General features: G+C 50.5%; 7 protein-coding genes across 7 annotated transcripts; 6 read left to right on the top strand and 1 right to left on the bottom strand.

Annotated features, from left to right (window-relative positions):
* Positions 1-37: 37 nt before the first annotated feature.
* Positions 38-511, top strand: PV08_12021 (uncharacterized protein; the record flags this gene model as incomplete). The annotated part of the gene is made up of 1 exon (XM_016386328.1): positions 38-511. The coding sequence occupies one exon, from the start codon at positions 38-40 to the stop codon at positions 509-511; it is 474 nt and encodes a 157-aa protein (XP_016229953.1).
* A 2,422-nt stretch (positions 512-2,933) lies between these two features.
* Positions 2,934-4,154, top strand: PV08_12020 (uncharacterized protein; the record flags this gene model as incomplete). The annotated part of the gene is made up of 1 exon (XM_016386327.1): positions 2,934-4,154. The coding sequence occupies one exon, from the start codon at positions 2,934-2,936 to the stop codon at positions 4,152-4,154; it is 1,221 nt and encodes a 406-aa protein (XP_016229952.1).
* A 4,314-nt stretch (positions 4,155-8,468) lies between these two features.
* Positions 8,469-8,849, top strand: PV08_12019 (uncharacterized protein; the record flags this gene model as incomplete). Its single annotated transcript, XM_016386326.1, has 1 exon — positions 8,469-8,849. One exon carries the CDS (start codon positions 8,469-8,471, stop codon positions 8,847-8,849), a length of 381 nt encoding a protein of 126 aa, XP_016229951.1.
* A 65-nt stretch (positions 8,850-8,914) lies between these two features.
* Positions 8,915-9,145, bottom strand: PV08_12018 (uncharacterized protein; the record flags this gene model as incomplete). Its single annotated transcript, XM_016386325.1, has 1 exon — positions 8,915-9,145. The coding sequence occupies one exon, from the start codon at positions 9,143-9,145 to the stop codon at positions 8,915-8,917; it is 231 nt and encodes a 76-aa protein (XP_016229950.1).
* Positions 9,146-9,774: 629 nt separating this feature from the next.
* PV08_12017 (uncharacterized protein) lies at positions 9,775-10,167 on the top strand (the record flags this gene model as incomplete). The annotated part of the gene is made up of 1 exon (XM_016386324.1): positions 9,775-10,167. One exon carries the CDS (start codon positions 9,775-9,777, stop codon positions 10,165-10,167), a length of 393 nt encoding a protein of 130 aa, XP_016229949.1.
* Positions 10,168-12,012: 1,845 nt separating this feature from the next.
* Positions 12,013-12,411, top strand: PV08_12016 (uncharacterized protein; the record flags this gene model as incomplete). Its single annotated transcript, XM_016386323.1, has 1 exon — positions 12,013-12,411. The coding sequence occupies one exon, from the start codon at positions 12,013-12,015 to the stop codon at positions 12,409-12,411; it is 399 nt and encodes a 132-aa protein (XP_016229948.1).
* A 217-nt stretch (positions 12,412-12,628) lies between these two features.
* On the top strand, positions 12,629-15,834 carry PV08_12015 (uncharacterized protein; the record flags this gene model as incomplete). The annotated part of the gene is made up of 6 exons (XM_016386322.1): positions 12,629-13,688; positions 13,754-14,335; positions 14,386-14,760; positions 14,797-14,824; positions 14,884-14,910; positions 14,964-15,834. The coding sequence occupies 6 exons, from the start codon at positions 12,629-12,631 to the stop codon at positions 15,832-15,834; spliced, it is 2,943 nt and encodes a 980-aa protein (XP_016229947.1).
* Positions 15,835-16,128: the final 294 nt, after the last annotated feature.

Genomic DNA, 16,128 nt, shown 5'->3' with positions numbered 1-16,128 from the left:
GGTGCTGGGAGAAGAGCATCCCTCCACGCTGACCAGTATGGGCAACCTAGCATCGACATACCGGCACCAAGGTCGATGGACGCAGGCGGAGGCGCTCGAGGTGCAAGTGATGGAGACAAGAAAGAGAGTGCTGGGGGAAGAGCATCCCGACACGCTGACCAGTATGGCCAACCTGGCATCGACATACTGGAATCAAGGGCGATGGAAGCAGGCGGAGGAGCTCGAGGTGCAAGTAATGGAGACAAGAAAGAGAGTGCTGGGGGAAGAGCATCCTGACACGCTGACCAGTATGGCCAACCTCGCGTATACTTTGAAAGATCAAAAACGTGAAGAAGAAGCTGTGGAATTGATGACTTCCTGCTTAAATCATCGTGTCAAAGCGCTCGGTCCATCGCACCATGACACGCAAATCGTTCTTGCAACGCTCATGACATGGTACGGTCACGATGATGAAGCAGAGGATGAGGAATCCGAGGGTGCAGGGCGCATGCCTGGAGCGTGGGTGGAGTAGCGGCGCAGAAGTTGGGAAGGGAGACCTCTGATTTTTGGGGGGCTCAAAGTGGACTTTGTGTTAATAGAACTAATATGCACGAATCTAGCCGTTCCACCAATCGTGTAAGTTACTGTAGGTCCATTGAACCATTTGAAAGATTATTGGTGCTTTTGTAATACTTCCCCATCTATTACGGAACGAACGGTTCATGCCCGAATTGAGATCGATGTGGCGGCTCGGAACGTGTCGACCGATCATTGGCCTGCACCACTACCTGGAGTGATAAGCATCGCGAAGGCACCGAATCAAATATTGTGTGGACCAGACGCTCATTTTGTCTTCCTGAGGGTAAGATGGGTTGTCGTTCGTGTCATTCCTAGTCACGACTTAATTGGCCTCATAGTCGACTGAACATCGAAGTACCGTTCGTCTCTGGTATAATAATCTCAGTACTGAGTCCCTACAATACCTGTCTCCGGGACATTTTAGATATGACGAAGGAGAGATGGCAGAATTGTTAGCTAGAGTCATCCGTCTCCTCGGGCATCACTAATTAATCCGATAGACTCACGACGTTCGCTAACAATCTAGACCAACGCCTCGAAGGCTTTCTCGCGGATGCTCGGCGACTGCGTGAGGATTTCAGAGTGCTAGAGTTGAGGTTTAACACTCTCAATCAGGCTACTGCCGGCCTCGATACACGCCTAAGTAATATTGACCGCAATCCAAATAGTCTCAACGAGCGTTTTGGAGCCCTGGACCAAAGCTTTGGTCGTCTGCGAGAGAACTTTAACACTCTTGAGGCACGCCTCGACGCCATTGACCGCACTCCGAACAGTCTTAGCGAACGCCTCAGGAGTCTTGAGCAAAGGGTAAATACTCTTAGTCAGGACTTTGACAATCTTGGGCCCCGTCTCGACCAAATCGATCGTAATCCAGGCAGCCTGAATGAACGTCTCAGGAACCTTGAGGACCGCTTCAACGGCGTCGACCGCAATCCCCGTAGCCTTAGTGAGCGCCTTGGAGAGCTTGAACAAAGCGTCGACAACCTCGGCGACGACTTTCGAGGTCTTTATCCTCGTCTCAGTGCTATTGACCGCAATCCGAATAGTCTCAGCGAGCACGTCCGAATCCTTCATGAACGTTTCCATGACATGCATGATAGAGCCGCTGAGTACAACCAACGATTGAATACTATCGATCGAAATCCCAATAATCTTGTCAACCGGCTCCACACGCTCGAAGATCGCGTTGTTCACCTTGATCGGCGGATATTGAATGTCAGTAGACGGATTGAACCTTCAGGTATCTGCTGTGTGATTTTATGAGCTGTGGGATGGTGGTAAACGTGCCTTTTGTGTTGATAAAACCAGTCTGGTCATCATTCTGCCGTATCGATTTCGCGGACCAGCCTGCGGAGGACAAAGCTCTGCTAATCGTCCAACGCGATGCAAGGGTCTCGAACTCATCCCACAGCCATATGACCATGCCGTCCAAGTCTTCATCGGGCTTATCAAATATATGTTCGCACAGCTCCGATACCATCACTGGCGTTAGAATCGAAGGTCGGCCGCCTGGATTGCGGGGTGCAGTAGTGGTGCCAAAACATCGTAGGTTCGCGCGGTGTCGTTTAACAGTGCGCCTAGTACAACCAACCACCTTGGCCATGTCTGAGGCCGTAAGTGATTGGCTGAGAATCATGTGTTGTCCGTGTTGTGACCGGAACAGATTTGGAGCCATGATCGACATGGGCCGTTGCGAGGGAATGAAGCCTAAAAGATTGTCTATACTGTACTGTACATACAAGAAAGAGAGTCGTAGTTCATAGGAACACTCACACTGCAGGTCTGCACTTTGGCCTGCGTACTTGCAGGTCTCTGTACCCAATATGTACAGAACAGCCAGATCGTCAGCATAACTTGAGCACACCACGAAGAATGCGTGATGAGTTTCAGGGCTCGAAGGTACTCAACATACCGAGGGCGCAGTTCCGACGCCAGAACCTTGAGGTTTCATGGAAAAGTCACGTGCTAAATGCTAGTGTTGACTTGGCGCTGAATAATGTGATCTAATGACACCTAGTATATCCGTATAGACAGTGACGTAATTTACATGTACTCATAGATCTAAGTTAATTGGATAGCTTGAACATTGTCATCTAAGGTATTTACGGTAAAGCTTACAGCGCTAAAGACTAGATCCCGCTGTTGTTTAGTATTTTTGTGCAGCTTGGAGTGACACCAGTTCCGCACATTTCTGTACTGTAACGGGACCGATCAGCTCGGAGACGATTCGAGGGTACGTTCAGGGACATCTAGAGGGAACGAAAGGAATCGGAAAAGTCGAAGATCAAGAGCACGAAGCACATCAGACGCGTCTCGGGAGGCTCCAAGCCTGACGCGCCCGACGCGCCTTAGCGTCGGCAGCTCCCGATTGGACGATGCCGACGACACGCAGAACACCAGCAATTCCGACAACACCACGACGACCCCCCTCAGGAAGAGCCAGGAAACCCAGCGCAAAAGCGACCCAACTGATCGCTGAAAATGACTCAGACCTGGAGACGATTTCTGTGGTCGCGGACGGAGACGAAACATTGTTTCCCCCGCGCAAAGGCCATCAGGAAACCACCCTAGAAGCGCTCGTGAAGACCATATCAGAGCTGAAAGAAACCATCGCAAGCCAGGGTAAAGCCCTTCGCGACATACAGGACGAGTTGAAACAGGTAAAAAGCCAAAATACTGAACTTCAGAACGCGGTCCGCTCCCTCGAATCCAAGCTCGAACGTGCCACCACCTCCCCGACCGCCCTACGGTCCTGGGCGTCAGTTGCGAACGAAGGCAGCGCAACTCAAACCCCCGCAGGACCCACCGCACCGGCCAACTCCCGCCAGCCGAAGAAAGAACCTCAGTGCCTACGCATCAGCACCAAGGCAAACCGAACCGAGGACGAAGTGAACGGAGACACCCTTACCAGAAACCTCCCCATAGGAAGAGCCATTGGCCTCATTAGACAAGCCCTGCTCAAGACAGACAAGACAAAAGAGGTCGAAGTGGTAGGAGTAAACACAACTCGCACCGGATATGTGGTGCGCTGCAAGGATGAACAAGCAGCAGCGACGGCCAAAACGCACACTGAATGGCTGCAGGAACTCGGCAACAATACCAAGTTGGTCAAACCACGATACCCGGTGGTTATACATAGGTTCCCTACCGACGGCATTGTGCTACCAGATAACGAACACGAGTTCATTCGCCAACTCATGGAGGAAAACGAGATGCAGGCCAAGAACGCCCAGATCGACGAAGCCACATGGCTCATTGCAAAGGGCAAGCCAATCGGATACCATGCGACTCTCGGAGTATGGTTTGACACTGAGGCTGCGGCACAAGAAGCTATTACACATGGGCTAGTGTATGGTCAACGACACATGGGGGTATCAGCATATGACCCTGAAAAGAAGAAGTGTTATAATTGCCGCGAACCAGGGCACTTCCAGAAAGACTGTCCAAAACCTAAAAGATGCCACCTCTGCAATGGCGATCATGAGCGACGACACTGCCCATCCAACGAAGGAGGCAGGAGCGGCAACCGCCAGGCACCGGAACACCTCAGTATCGGTGAAGAGAGTGGGCTTACCCAAGCAAATGGTTCCCAATGAATCAGAACAGTCTAAAAATACTGCAGCTGAACATCATGAAATCGCGCGCCGGCATGGAGGCTCTCATCAACGATGAAGCAACACAGGACCTCGATGTGCTGCTAATACAAGAGCCCTCCATCACCTCGTACCAGACATATGTTAACCACCGCCTCTGGTACACATACCAACCTACACATCAAAACGACCAAATCCGAAAACGTAGCCTCATCTACGTCAACAAACGAATCTCTACCACAGCACACCGCCAAATAGCGTGTAATCATCCGGACGTCACGGCAATCAAAATCCGAAACGGTAAAAGACAGACACTGGTGTTCTCGGTCTACATAGAACCCATCGAGCTGCATCATATCAATGAGCTACAGAGCATGCAAGCCACGCTGAACGAGATTGAGGTGACAATTCAAGAACATACGCGGAACTGGCCATCCCCAACCAGCCTTATCATAGCTGGAGACTTCAACCGACACCACCCAGCTTGGAGCAGCACATATGTGTACGCTCATATTATGGCACATGCTGAGGAGCTCATCAACTTCATCCACGCGAAAGGATTGTCATCGTGCCTTCCTAGTGGCACCCCCACATATTGGTCACTCAGCCGACCAGGACAAAGGTCGACTATCGATCTGACGCTTACGAACACACCCAACTTGATAGTAAAATGTGATCTGTATAAAGACAATTTCGCATCCGATCACTGCGCCACGTACTCGGAATGGAACTTTCGGGCGGAACAACGACCAGAAACTACACCACGCCGGGCATACAAACGAGCGGAATGGGCCAAGATAGGAGCTACGATCCAGTCACACATGTCGGATATTCCGAGTATCCAAACGAAAGTGGATTTGGACCAAACAGTGAAAACCCTCCTTGACATAACAACCGCTGCCATTGACAAGTATATACCGATAGCGAAATCCAGCCCATACTCCAAGAGATGGTTTACTCGGGAACTCAAAACAGAACTCAAGGAGGTGAATAAATCTCGCAGGAAGTATCAGCGCAGCTGCACGAGAAATGGTCACCATCACCCTCAGACAGTGGAGCTGCACGAGACATGGCGCACCAAACGAAGACACTGGACTCGTCAACTCGAGAAAGTCAAGGCAGCAGACTGGAAAGACTTCCTCGACCAAGCAACCTCGCAAACAGTGTGGCGCGCAACGCCATACATGAAGAGGAACGACGCTTTCGCAAACCTGCCGCCACTCCGGGTGGGTGACCACGAAGTAACGGACAACCATGACAAGGCACGCGTACTATTGGAGACCTTCTTTCCCCCCACCGGCCACCCGCCACCTGAGTGTATCGTCCCACCGAAGGAGATCCCATGGGAACCAATCACGGAACAAGAAATCGTGAAGACACTCAGACGAATGAAGAAACGGACTGCACCCGGTGATGATGGAATACCAACCCTGGTATGGTCCCAGATCTGGCCATACATATCATCGACCGTGGCCGCCATCTTCACAGCGTCCATCGACCTTGGCCACTACCCTCAGCAGTGGAAAGTGGCAAAGATAGTGGTTCTCAGGAAACCAGGCAAACCGGACTACACATCTCCTACGGCATACCGTCCTATTTCACTCTTGAACACCCTAGGCAAGCTGCTGGAAGCGGTGGTCGCTCGACGCCTCTCCTACTACGCGGAAAAGTATGAACTACTCCCGGACACACAGTTTGGGGGCCGCCCAAGCCGAACAACGGAGCAAGCCCTTCTGGTTCTAGCAAATGCTATCGACCAAGCATGGCTGAGAGGCAGAGTGGTTACATTGGTCGCATTTGACCTGAAAGGAGCATTCAATGGGGTCAAAGCGACAACACTGGATGCACGCCTTCGGGAGAAAGGTATACCCACAACAGCCAGGAAATGGATTCAAAGCTTCATGCAAGGTCGAACGGCAAGCATCCATTTCGACGGGTTCTCCACCAAGGTCCGCACTCTGCAAAACGCAGGACTAGCACAAGGCTCACCGCTCTCGCCCATTCTGTTTACCCTCCTCAATTCAGGTTTGGTGAACCAGGAGGTAAACACCCAGGGGGGCGCCTCAGCATTTATCGATGACTATTTCCGATGGAGAGTCGGGAAATCGGCAGAAGAAAATCTCCAGAAGATTCAGCAAGAAGACATCCCTCGAGTCACGGAATGGGCGCGGCTGACGGGATCAAGCTTCGCGGCAGAAAAGACAGAACTAATTCATCTCACCAGACGCAAGAAAGAGCGAGGGAAAGGATGCATCACCATGGATGGCAAGGTCATCCACGCCGGCCGCACAGCCAAACTCCTCGGAGTGGTATTCGACGACGAACTTCGGTGGAAAGACCACGTACAACAAGCTGTGAAAGCCGCCACCACCACCGCCCTCGGGATGGGAGGACTGAGGCACCTGCGGCCTGCCCAAATGAAGCAAATATATCAGGCTTGCGTCGTACCCAAGCTCGATTATGCATCAACAGTGTGGCACAATCCCAACCGGGACAAAGGACACCTCCGAGTCCTCAACACCGTCCAAAGAGCAGCGCTCCTCCGGATCGTCTCGGCTTTCCGGTCTGTTGCAACCCAGGTGCTTGAAGTCGAGTGCTATATCCTCCCCACGCGCCTCAGGCTCAAACAGCGAGGACAAGAAGTGGTGCTGCGACTATGCTCTCTACCCTCGACGCACCCACTCGCCAGAGTTATGGATCGAGTCAGACAACGAGTGAACCGACGGGGAACTCAGCCCAGATTTCCCTTGGCCGAGACCACCAAATCGCTCGACAATGAGGAACTCGAGTCGTTGGAGACCATCGATCCTATCCCGCTTCCACCTTGGAGAATACCGGAATCAATCGAGATCACAATCGACCATGACAGGTCGCAGGCACTTGACAAGGTAGCTAAGCTGATCGAAGATTCAGAGGCGGTCATGTACACAGATGCCTCGGAGAAAGACTCGAAACTTGGCGCCGCGGTGGTCATGGTGTACCGAAAAGAGAGACCACAGCGGACGTGGCAAATCGGAATTGGCCCAGCCAGTGATTGGACGGTGCATGCCGCCGAGCTAATCGCTATCTGTCACGCCGTCGAAGCCATCTATCAAGAAAGAGTCAACAGACGGAGAGACAAGAACTATACTATCATTAGCGATAGTCAGTCCGCGATTAAAGCCATTGCCAACCCATCCAACAAATCAGGACAAGCGATAGTACATCGTATCCTGAATCAAATTTCGACATTTCGAGATCGACGAATAAGACTCCGGCTACACTGGGCCCCAGGCCATTCGGGCATTGAAGGGAATGAATTCGCTGACCGGCTCGCAAAGCAGGCAGTCATGTCTGAAAAGCAACACCGCTTTGGTCGCCTTGTATCAACAGCCAAAAGAACAGCACGCACAAAAATCCAAGGAGAATGGCAAGAAGAATGGAGAGCTAGCCCTAAAGGCCAGCATTTGAAAAGAATCGACAAAGGCTTACCGGCCAAGCGAGCCTTCCGCCTTTACGGTCAACTTACTCGACACCAGACCTACCTCATGATCCAGATGCGGACTGGACACTCCTGGCTCGCACCACACGGCCGACGATTCAGATTCACCGATGACGACCGCTGCGTGTGCGGAGCAATCGAAACTGTAGTCCACGTACTGGTGGACTGTCCGAGGCTCTGGGAAGCAAGACAAGAACTACGTACTAAGGTAGGTGGTACACTTGAGTGCACCGCAAGCATGCTCGGAGGAACTCCTCGGAACGAGCAAGGTAAAGGAGGCAGTGGCGGGATCAAATGGAAAATCATCAACGCAGTGCTCGAATTTGCGGAAGCATCCGGAAGGTTCAAGTCACGAGCCCCGCCGGCGAGGCCAAGGGATCATTACAGGCCCCAACGAGGCTGAAAGATCGCGCATGTATTGTAGTCTCATACTGAATGGAATCATAGAGTAGTTAGAATAGTAGTAGCCCGGCATATCACTCCCCACGGAGAGAGAGGACAGGGTCAATGATACTCACTCACTCACTCATTCTGTACTGTAACACCGGTCCGATTATTATCTAGTCCATTTCATCCTGTCACCGTACTCTCATTCTTATTGCTGACTTCAGAGGCGAAATCTCTGGGATCTGGCCCTTAGATTTCTCTTGCCGTCCAGTGTGGTTAAGACCGTCGCTTATAAATCCATTTTGATCTGCCTATATCTGGGGCCACTGCCTCACAAAATGTGAATAGCGCTTGTTCAAGATCATTCTTTCCTAACCTACAACGTCAAGGCACAATTGGGCAGTTACTATAACAAAGTTACTATAACAAAGTCGACTGAGGTACCTAAAATGAAAATCCATCTCGAATGGCACGACGTGGTTAAAGGCAATCGAGTTCCAGGACGTCGATTCAATGGCGATAATCGTCAAGAAATCGCGGAAATCCGGCGGAAGACACAGGAGTACGAATCGAGGCGGCGGGAGAGAGCAGACAACCGGCTAAAAGGTCATATGGACGAACATCAAAGACAACTTTACGAAGCCGAAACACTCTTCGATTTACAGACTAAGCAGTTGTCCAAAATGGCTGTTGTTCAGAACAAAGAAATTGATCTAGATCCAGAAGAGAAAGCTGCCCAACGGAAAGAATGGGACGAGCTCATACAGCCGTCAGAAGCGATACTGGAGGAAATACGTCAAGAAATCTTTTCAAATACAGGTTCTAGATAGTGTCGTTTTCAGGTGTCCAGAGACAGACTGGACAGATATGGTTCCAGCACTGTGCACAGTCACCCTCAAAATTGATGACTTCTCAAGAATTCCGCTTCGTGGAGGTCTTCTTCCTGGCGGAAATTTTCCTCAATGTCTTTGTGAGCTCGCCGGAATTCGAGGACGGCATCTTTGAGTCGTTTTGTGGAAGTCCGTACCTCTTCCAGCAGCTTCTGTGATACACTTTGTAGTTGGTAATATTTTCTCATTTCCGCCTTCAAATGCCGATTGTACTCCTCCAGAGCTCGAATTTCCATGTTGGTGCCGTCGTCATTTTGGCATGACTGTATTTCAGGAAGATGCTGCCGATGCACCTGGGGTTCAGGCATACTATAGCAATGACCGTAACGCTTCGCAGGTCCCTTGGAGATCTTCTGTGGTGCCGAAAGGTCATACTCTGTCGATAAAGGAGACTTTCTCTCGTCCATTCGGATAGTATGTTCGTCAGATGCCGCAGATTGCTGTCGGAGTCTAGGGATCACCCTGGAAAATGCTTTCATTCTTCACTTGGAGTGAGTGAACATGGCGTCGTGTACAGTACTCGAGTAGTATCGAGGGCATTATATTATGATGGTGTGGAAGGTTCATGGCACAAAGGTCCACTCTCATAGTCATGCTCTACTGTAATAGGATGACATATTTATCCTCTACAGACCGTCAGCATGCAGAAGGAAAGCATCACTGGAACTGACCGGAACGGATTGGCCCGAACCCTTAATCAAATTCTTGCGATTGAACCTTGCCTCGTCTGGTCTAATCATTTGTACATATAATACGAGAACTTTCAAATCCTCCCTCCCTCCTCGTTTCCTTTGGTAACAGGGGCAACTCTTCAGTGCCAATTTCCATCCTACAGCTGTACTATATCCAGTTCCAAATTTCTAGAATGCAGTTATCTGGCATAGTGTCGGAATCGGAGTCTCGGTTACGCATTCAACGTCAAAATGCGAAACGTGAACGAACACGATTCTATCGACGCAAGAAAAGCATCTTCAAGAGTGGGTATGACCTGCACAAGCAGTGTCATGCTGAAGTCTACATTCTGATCCGGAGGAGTGGACGGTCATATATTCTGAGCTGTGCAGAAAACGACAAATCACCCTTTTCGGACCAAGCTCTGGTATTTGACCCCCGCCTCCTATCTGTGATCCACATAAGAGTATTGACATTAGTGCAGAATCAATGTTATCCGGTACCCCAGTGGTCCTACCCGGAAGACTTTCGAACGCCACAAATGGAGAGAGCTCAAGAAGATGCATCTTGTAACAAAGAGGAGTGATGGCTATGTGGGTGGTGCGCAGAAGGTATGGCGGCTGAGGTGACCAGCAAAGGACATGATCAAGCCCTAGAGTGTTTCAGATGCACTGTATATGAGGGGACCTGAAGAGACTGACTTGGATGGCGGCTAGCCTACTCATGGAGCCGATGAGCTAGGAATAAATATAGTACACTGTGTATACCATAAATATCAACATGACCCATGAGCACGAGAATGTAACTGAAGCGTGTCTATATAGGATCAGTTCTACGCTTCAGACCTGAATACACCATCTCATTATACGTTCAGCTTCTCATCGCTTGACAAGTTCCTACATATTCTTCCCTTGGACAAGATCAGGCCATCATCAAGACATTGAAATCACGTTCTTCACCTTGGATCAGCATTCGTCACTTGACGTTTACATTGTATCAGCTGAAGTACACAATCCAAGCCTCCTACAAAGTCAAGAACTGGCCTCAATATGACATCTGACGGAGGAAGAAATGATAACACTCGCCAACTGCGCCCTAGGTGCGATCGTTGCCAAAGGTATTGTCCTTCAGAGCATTGTTCCCGGTCGGAGTCTTACCGAGTTGCCTCACCGGACGTGTCGAGATATGCCCTCCGAAAGAAGCCAATGATACGGCTTCACTTTCATTGCAAGGCTGATACATGCACAAACATTGCGGTTCCTACCAAAGATGACGGCCGTCGCGAGCCGAGACCTATTACAGGCATGGACTTGAAGGGAAACCAAGAGCGACGAGTTACTCGCGCCCAGAAGAGGGAGGCTTGAAGTAATCCAAAAAGTAATAGATATACTGTAAAATCGGGGAATTATGTTCACAAATTAGATATGGAGGAGGTACTGTACTGTATCGCAGAGTTGGAATTATATGTCGAGGGGCCGTTATAGTGTTCAGTATTTGTTCTTCTCAACACAACCGCAAAACTCTGTGGTAGCTTATCTACGTCGGAAGTTCCATCGAAATGAGCTATCAAATCGGGATCGATCTATGACATGGAGTTGATACTTGTAAACAAGCAAAGATGCCAGCATTCCCACGAGAAATATTGTGTTGATGGTCATGGCAACCACCGCTGTTGGTGACCAAAATCCATTCTGCGCGGAGTAGACATTGATGAGCGTATTTAAAGAGCCAAGAAAGGAGCTGGCTGTCTCTGGTCTAGAGTGCCCACGATTAGCTAATTCGAGAGTCTTATATACGGTATTCGGGCCCGGAACTCACAGTAAAATATTGCGAATAAGCCAGACCGGATTAGAACTCCATGTCCACCACAGATAGCCCAGCCCAGCAGTCCCGACAATGCAGCATATTCCGGCCAGCCAGAGCAGTGGGACATTTTTCACTGCCTCGACTACTCTTCGGCCGCTCTCGTTATCAAGGTGCTTCTCAAGAGAGGTGAACGTGCCCGGGAGGAACAGGTAGCTGGTGTGAATCAGCCAGGATGATAGGAAAGCAAGGACGTTGTAACGCTGTGGAATAGCGTCCGCCTGAATGACCATTGCATCGCGGGATGACATGTTCCGATGTTGACTCTGAATTAAGTTCTTCACATACATGCCTTCTATGGCGCCAGGTTAAGTAGTACAGTACATACATAGCCGGTGGGGCTAGTTCTTGATCCCTACATTTATGGGAACAGCCCCTTAATCTGTCCGACTGTCTTGGCTTGCTTCGACGAAAAGAGTGCTGTGCTGATTTGTGGCCTATATAATCCCGGCGTTAATTGGATTCTCGCACTTTCCAGTTGTGAAGGACACAAGAGCAGCGCCGCTTTTCGCCAACGTTTTTGTCATTAACCTTGAAATCAAGAATACTCTACAGGAGTCCCTCTGAAATGAGTTCTACAACAGAAACCGTCACAGAGCTTTATAGCCCCAGTCCATTGAAGATCGCACCCAACGTGGACGTATTACTCCATCAAGTTGATCAGCTCCAGAACTCGGTGAACTCGGACGTTGTCGAGAGGTTGTTGGAGGAAAATGCCTGGTTGGAGCACAGCATCGACCGCGGGAAAGAAAAGTGGCAGTCGACTACTAAGCTACTGCGGGAAGCATTCGAAGCATATGTCGTGTTGAATGCTTGTATTGAACAGCTCGAGCAAGAGACTAGAGAATTGGACGAAAAGTGGGCTGGCGATTTTCAAAAGCAGCTCTCAGAGATATCTCCTCCTGAACTGTCTTACCAGAAGGCATCTCTATACAGCCCTGTTGCCCAGGACCTTCATGACGATTGACCTTCGCAGGTGGAGGTGTGGGGCGATGGCTCTAGGAAATTCCTACCGGACTAAAAATAGCCCTCGTGTATCTATTGATAGAGAGGACCTTCTATTTTAGAATTGCAGAGTTAAGTAGCTTCCTATAAAGCGAGAACCAAGTCGAAGATGTTATTCCTTTCAACTATTTGTCTCCCGCAAGTACCTCCACCCTGCACAGTAACCGAACAGAACAAACATGAAGCTTTGCAACCATCACCCATGGCTCAGGATATGCGATCAGGGCTATGAGACGTCACTGATCGACACAGGTAGATTGCAGACGCTGGGTTCACGCTTTGAGCAGCCCGAGGATACCTGTCCCAGCCTCATCGTACTTGTAGGTCAACAAGCAAAATCTGTTGCCCTCGAGAAGCTCTTCGACGTTCCCCGAAGTCGCCTGTTCAAGAGCAAACTCTATGTTGGAGATATTGACCTTCACGTGGCACCTGCGTCGCCCAGTTCCAGAAGACCCATTCTCATTGCTACGGGCTCAGTCGGTAGCGAGCGTGTTCGTCAGACACCAAACCGCCACCGTTGCCGCGATGGAAGCCTATGGCCTCTGCGTACCAGGCCCGGCGGATCAAAGTCTCATCATATGCAACGCACCGAACAAGCAATCTATAGCCGACTTCTTCTACCCTTCACCGACGTTTTCTGTATCTTTGCCTCCGACCTAGGAGGAATCCGAGGAGTTGCTTCTCAATTGGCTGGCTGGCTACGTGACGTGACTGGCCCGACCTCCACACCTTCCACCAGACCTTCCGTGGTCGTCGTGACTGACAAAATCCCACTGACCCAGATGGCAGAAACTGAAGCCCAAAAAGCCCTGCTCTTGTTGTTGAAGGAAGAGACAAGCCAAGATCCATCTGTTTTATTCTCTTTCATCGAAGTTGTTGCCGTGCCCCCCAGTCAAAAGTTCCGTGGGACGGCCCAAGGGTCGATGGAGCACCTGAAGCAACAACTTCTCTTGCGTGTCCGAAAAGCCGAAAATTGCAGACGTGAGGCCCGTACTTTGTATTCTTTGACCCACTTTACAGCGTTTTTCGAATCCGCCTGTGAGCACTTCTCCGCCTCGGGCTCGGATCCGTTCGATTTTATCAGAGCCTCTCGCTCCCACAATCCCCTGGCAGAAGATCACGCACTGCACCTGACGAATTTCTTCAAGGCTTGCGATACCGCTCGAGATTTGACCAACTTTGCGGTCCCTGTCATCGCCTCGAGTCTGATGATCGATAGCTACCCCCCGAACTGCCACTGTAAGTTCTGGGTGTGAGCACCTGATTACCCATGAATTGAAGAATACCGGATTGACGTGGCGTAGTGTTTGACTCTGTCCAAGTCTTTCAGTCGCTTTACCGGGACGCCCTCCGCGAAGCACTTGGTGGACGAGTGGTATCCTTCGAGGGTTCGCCCGACATTATCCTGCGTTCGGCAGTCCTCAAGCTCATCCAGGGTAAGTTGTTACAATATTTTGATTCACTGGTCTCTGGGACGGAACTACCCAGCGCGTCGCTTCATTTGCAGGTGCTTCAACAATTTGTGAAGGGATGGCGCCGTATCCGCAGCGACGTCACTTGCTTGTGCTGCATCCGACGTCCTCCCCAGTACCGGTTCCCTTGTGGGCACTGCTTCTGCGAGACCTGTATTCAAATCTTCGGAAAAACACAACCCACTCGGCCCTGGACCTATCAAGTCTCTTCATGCTTCCTCTGTAAGCGTGTATGGGATCGAGACATTACGGTGGCCGTCAAGCCTCCGACCAGTGGAGTGAGCATCCTCAGCATCGACGGAGGTGGAACTCGGGCTATCATCCCACTAACCGTGTTGAGGAGACTTCAAGACCGCATTGGCCTCCCGATTCCAATTCAAAAGTTTTTCAAGGTGGTAGGTGCCGTCAGCTCCGGTGAATATGACTGACCCTTGGCGAGGACAGAAAAGCTGACCGTGTTGCAGGAAGCTTTGTGACGCTGAACATGTGGAACCGCGGTGACTCGGTCGAAAAATCTATCCAGATGCTGTTGCAATTGGCGGAGACGGCTTTTGAACAAGATAAACCATGCAAGATTCCTCTCATCTCTTGGCTGACGAAGGTGGCGAAGTGGTATGTTCGAGATGGCCGCTACCGTCCGGACAACCTCGAATCGATTTTGCAGTCTCTGCTGGGGAGGTCAACGACGATGCAGGACTGTTCCTACGCCACGAGACTAGGTACCAAGCTCCTGGTATTAGCCGCTACGGTGTTGAAGGCGCCTTCTTGTCACCTGTTTACGAACTACACCAAACCCAGGCAGAATAATCTCAATCCAGGTAAGTGTCAATTTCCTCGAAGTTGACGGTCGCGGTGTGGCTGAAGAGAATGGGTAGAAACCCGGAAAGCTCGTCTTTGGGAAATGTAAGACTCCATCTCCGTGCATGCTATAGTCTGCGTTGATATTGACAACCTCTGATCAGTGCCCGGGCAGCCTCTGCCGCCCCCACGTGAGTGGTGATCCCTATTGCAATGTCGGAATCAGGCTGACTCTGCCTTGCAGATTCTTTCCGACCAAAGAGGTTCCTCAACTAGGCACGTTTCAAGATGCGGGCCTTCTGGAGAACGATCCGGTCAGCACGGTGGTGTCGGAAGCGAAAATGCTGTATCCGTCGTCACGGACCGATTTCATTGTATCTTTAGGCACCGGAACAATCCCAGACGTCGACGTCGCACAAGATGCTCCAACCGCCAAGGCCCGGAAGGCTCCTTTTCGCATTCAGGATTTGATCTGGGAGAAGTCGAGAGACAAGCAGGTCCGCCAAGCGTTCGCCCATCATCCTCGGTACCACCGTCTGGATCACGAAATGGATCGCGACTATGCCCTTGACGACGTAAATCAAATGCGAAAGCTTCCGGATAGAGTCGAGGGCGATGATTCGCTGACAGAGCAGATCGATCACTTGGCCCATTGTGCCATCGCCTCTCTCTTTTATTTTGAGCTGAGTGGGATGCCTTCCCGTCGAGATGGGAAGTTTACTGGCGCCGGGTTCCTTTTGTGTTCAATACCCGGGGTCGACCCTGCTTTCAAGCCATTACTCACTCGGCTTGCAGCTGGACGTGCACAGCTGTATGTGAACGGACAACCCATGACTTGCAATTGGGATGACGACACTCACCGTGATGAGAATGGCAATTTCTCCAGGCGTATCAATTATGACACTGGAGATCAAATCAGCATAACCATATGTATGGGTCTCTCCACTCCGCCAGGGGCTCTTATAAGCGGGTTACCAAGCGCCGTTCTTGACCTCGCGAGCGAACAAGGGTTGAACGCTTGTTTTGGGACATCTGACCATCGAAAGCGAAAGAGGGTCGCCGATGATGATGTGCATGTTGCAAAGAAGAAATGTCGGTTTCACCGTGGTGAGTGATAGAGTGCAGCAGAGTACGGCGTGTTCACGGACGGTATACATACAATATATGCACTAAGAGTCTCTAGTAAGGATCTACGAGTCCAGCTTCGGTCAGTAGGTTTACAGTCCCCAGGTCCCAATTGCATGTCTTTACAGACTGCTACTGTTCATTGCCTACACGGCTGCCTGATGTTCGATAAAATGGCCATGTGGCAACACGTCGTCTTGTCGTGTCACATTCAGTCTTTTACCACAAAATTGTGCACAATGATCTCCTCGAGACGGCCTTTATTCGTTTTCCATGCGAATAAA

This window comes from Exophiala spinifera (genome assembly GCF_000836115.1).
Source record: "Exophiala spinifera strain CBS 89968 unplaced genomic scaffold supercont1.12, whole genome shotgun sequence".
In the NCBI taxonomy this organism is placed as follows: Eukaryota; Fungi; Ascomycota; class Eurotiomycetes; order Chaetothyriales; family Herpotrichiellaceae; genus Exophiala; species Exophiala spinifera.
The sequence above is the reverse complement of the archived record's forward strand: the minus strand, read 5'-3'. Positions and strand labels throughout refer to the sequence as shown.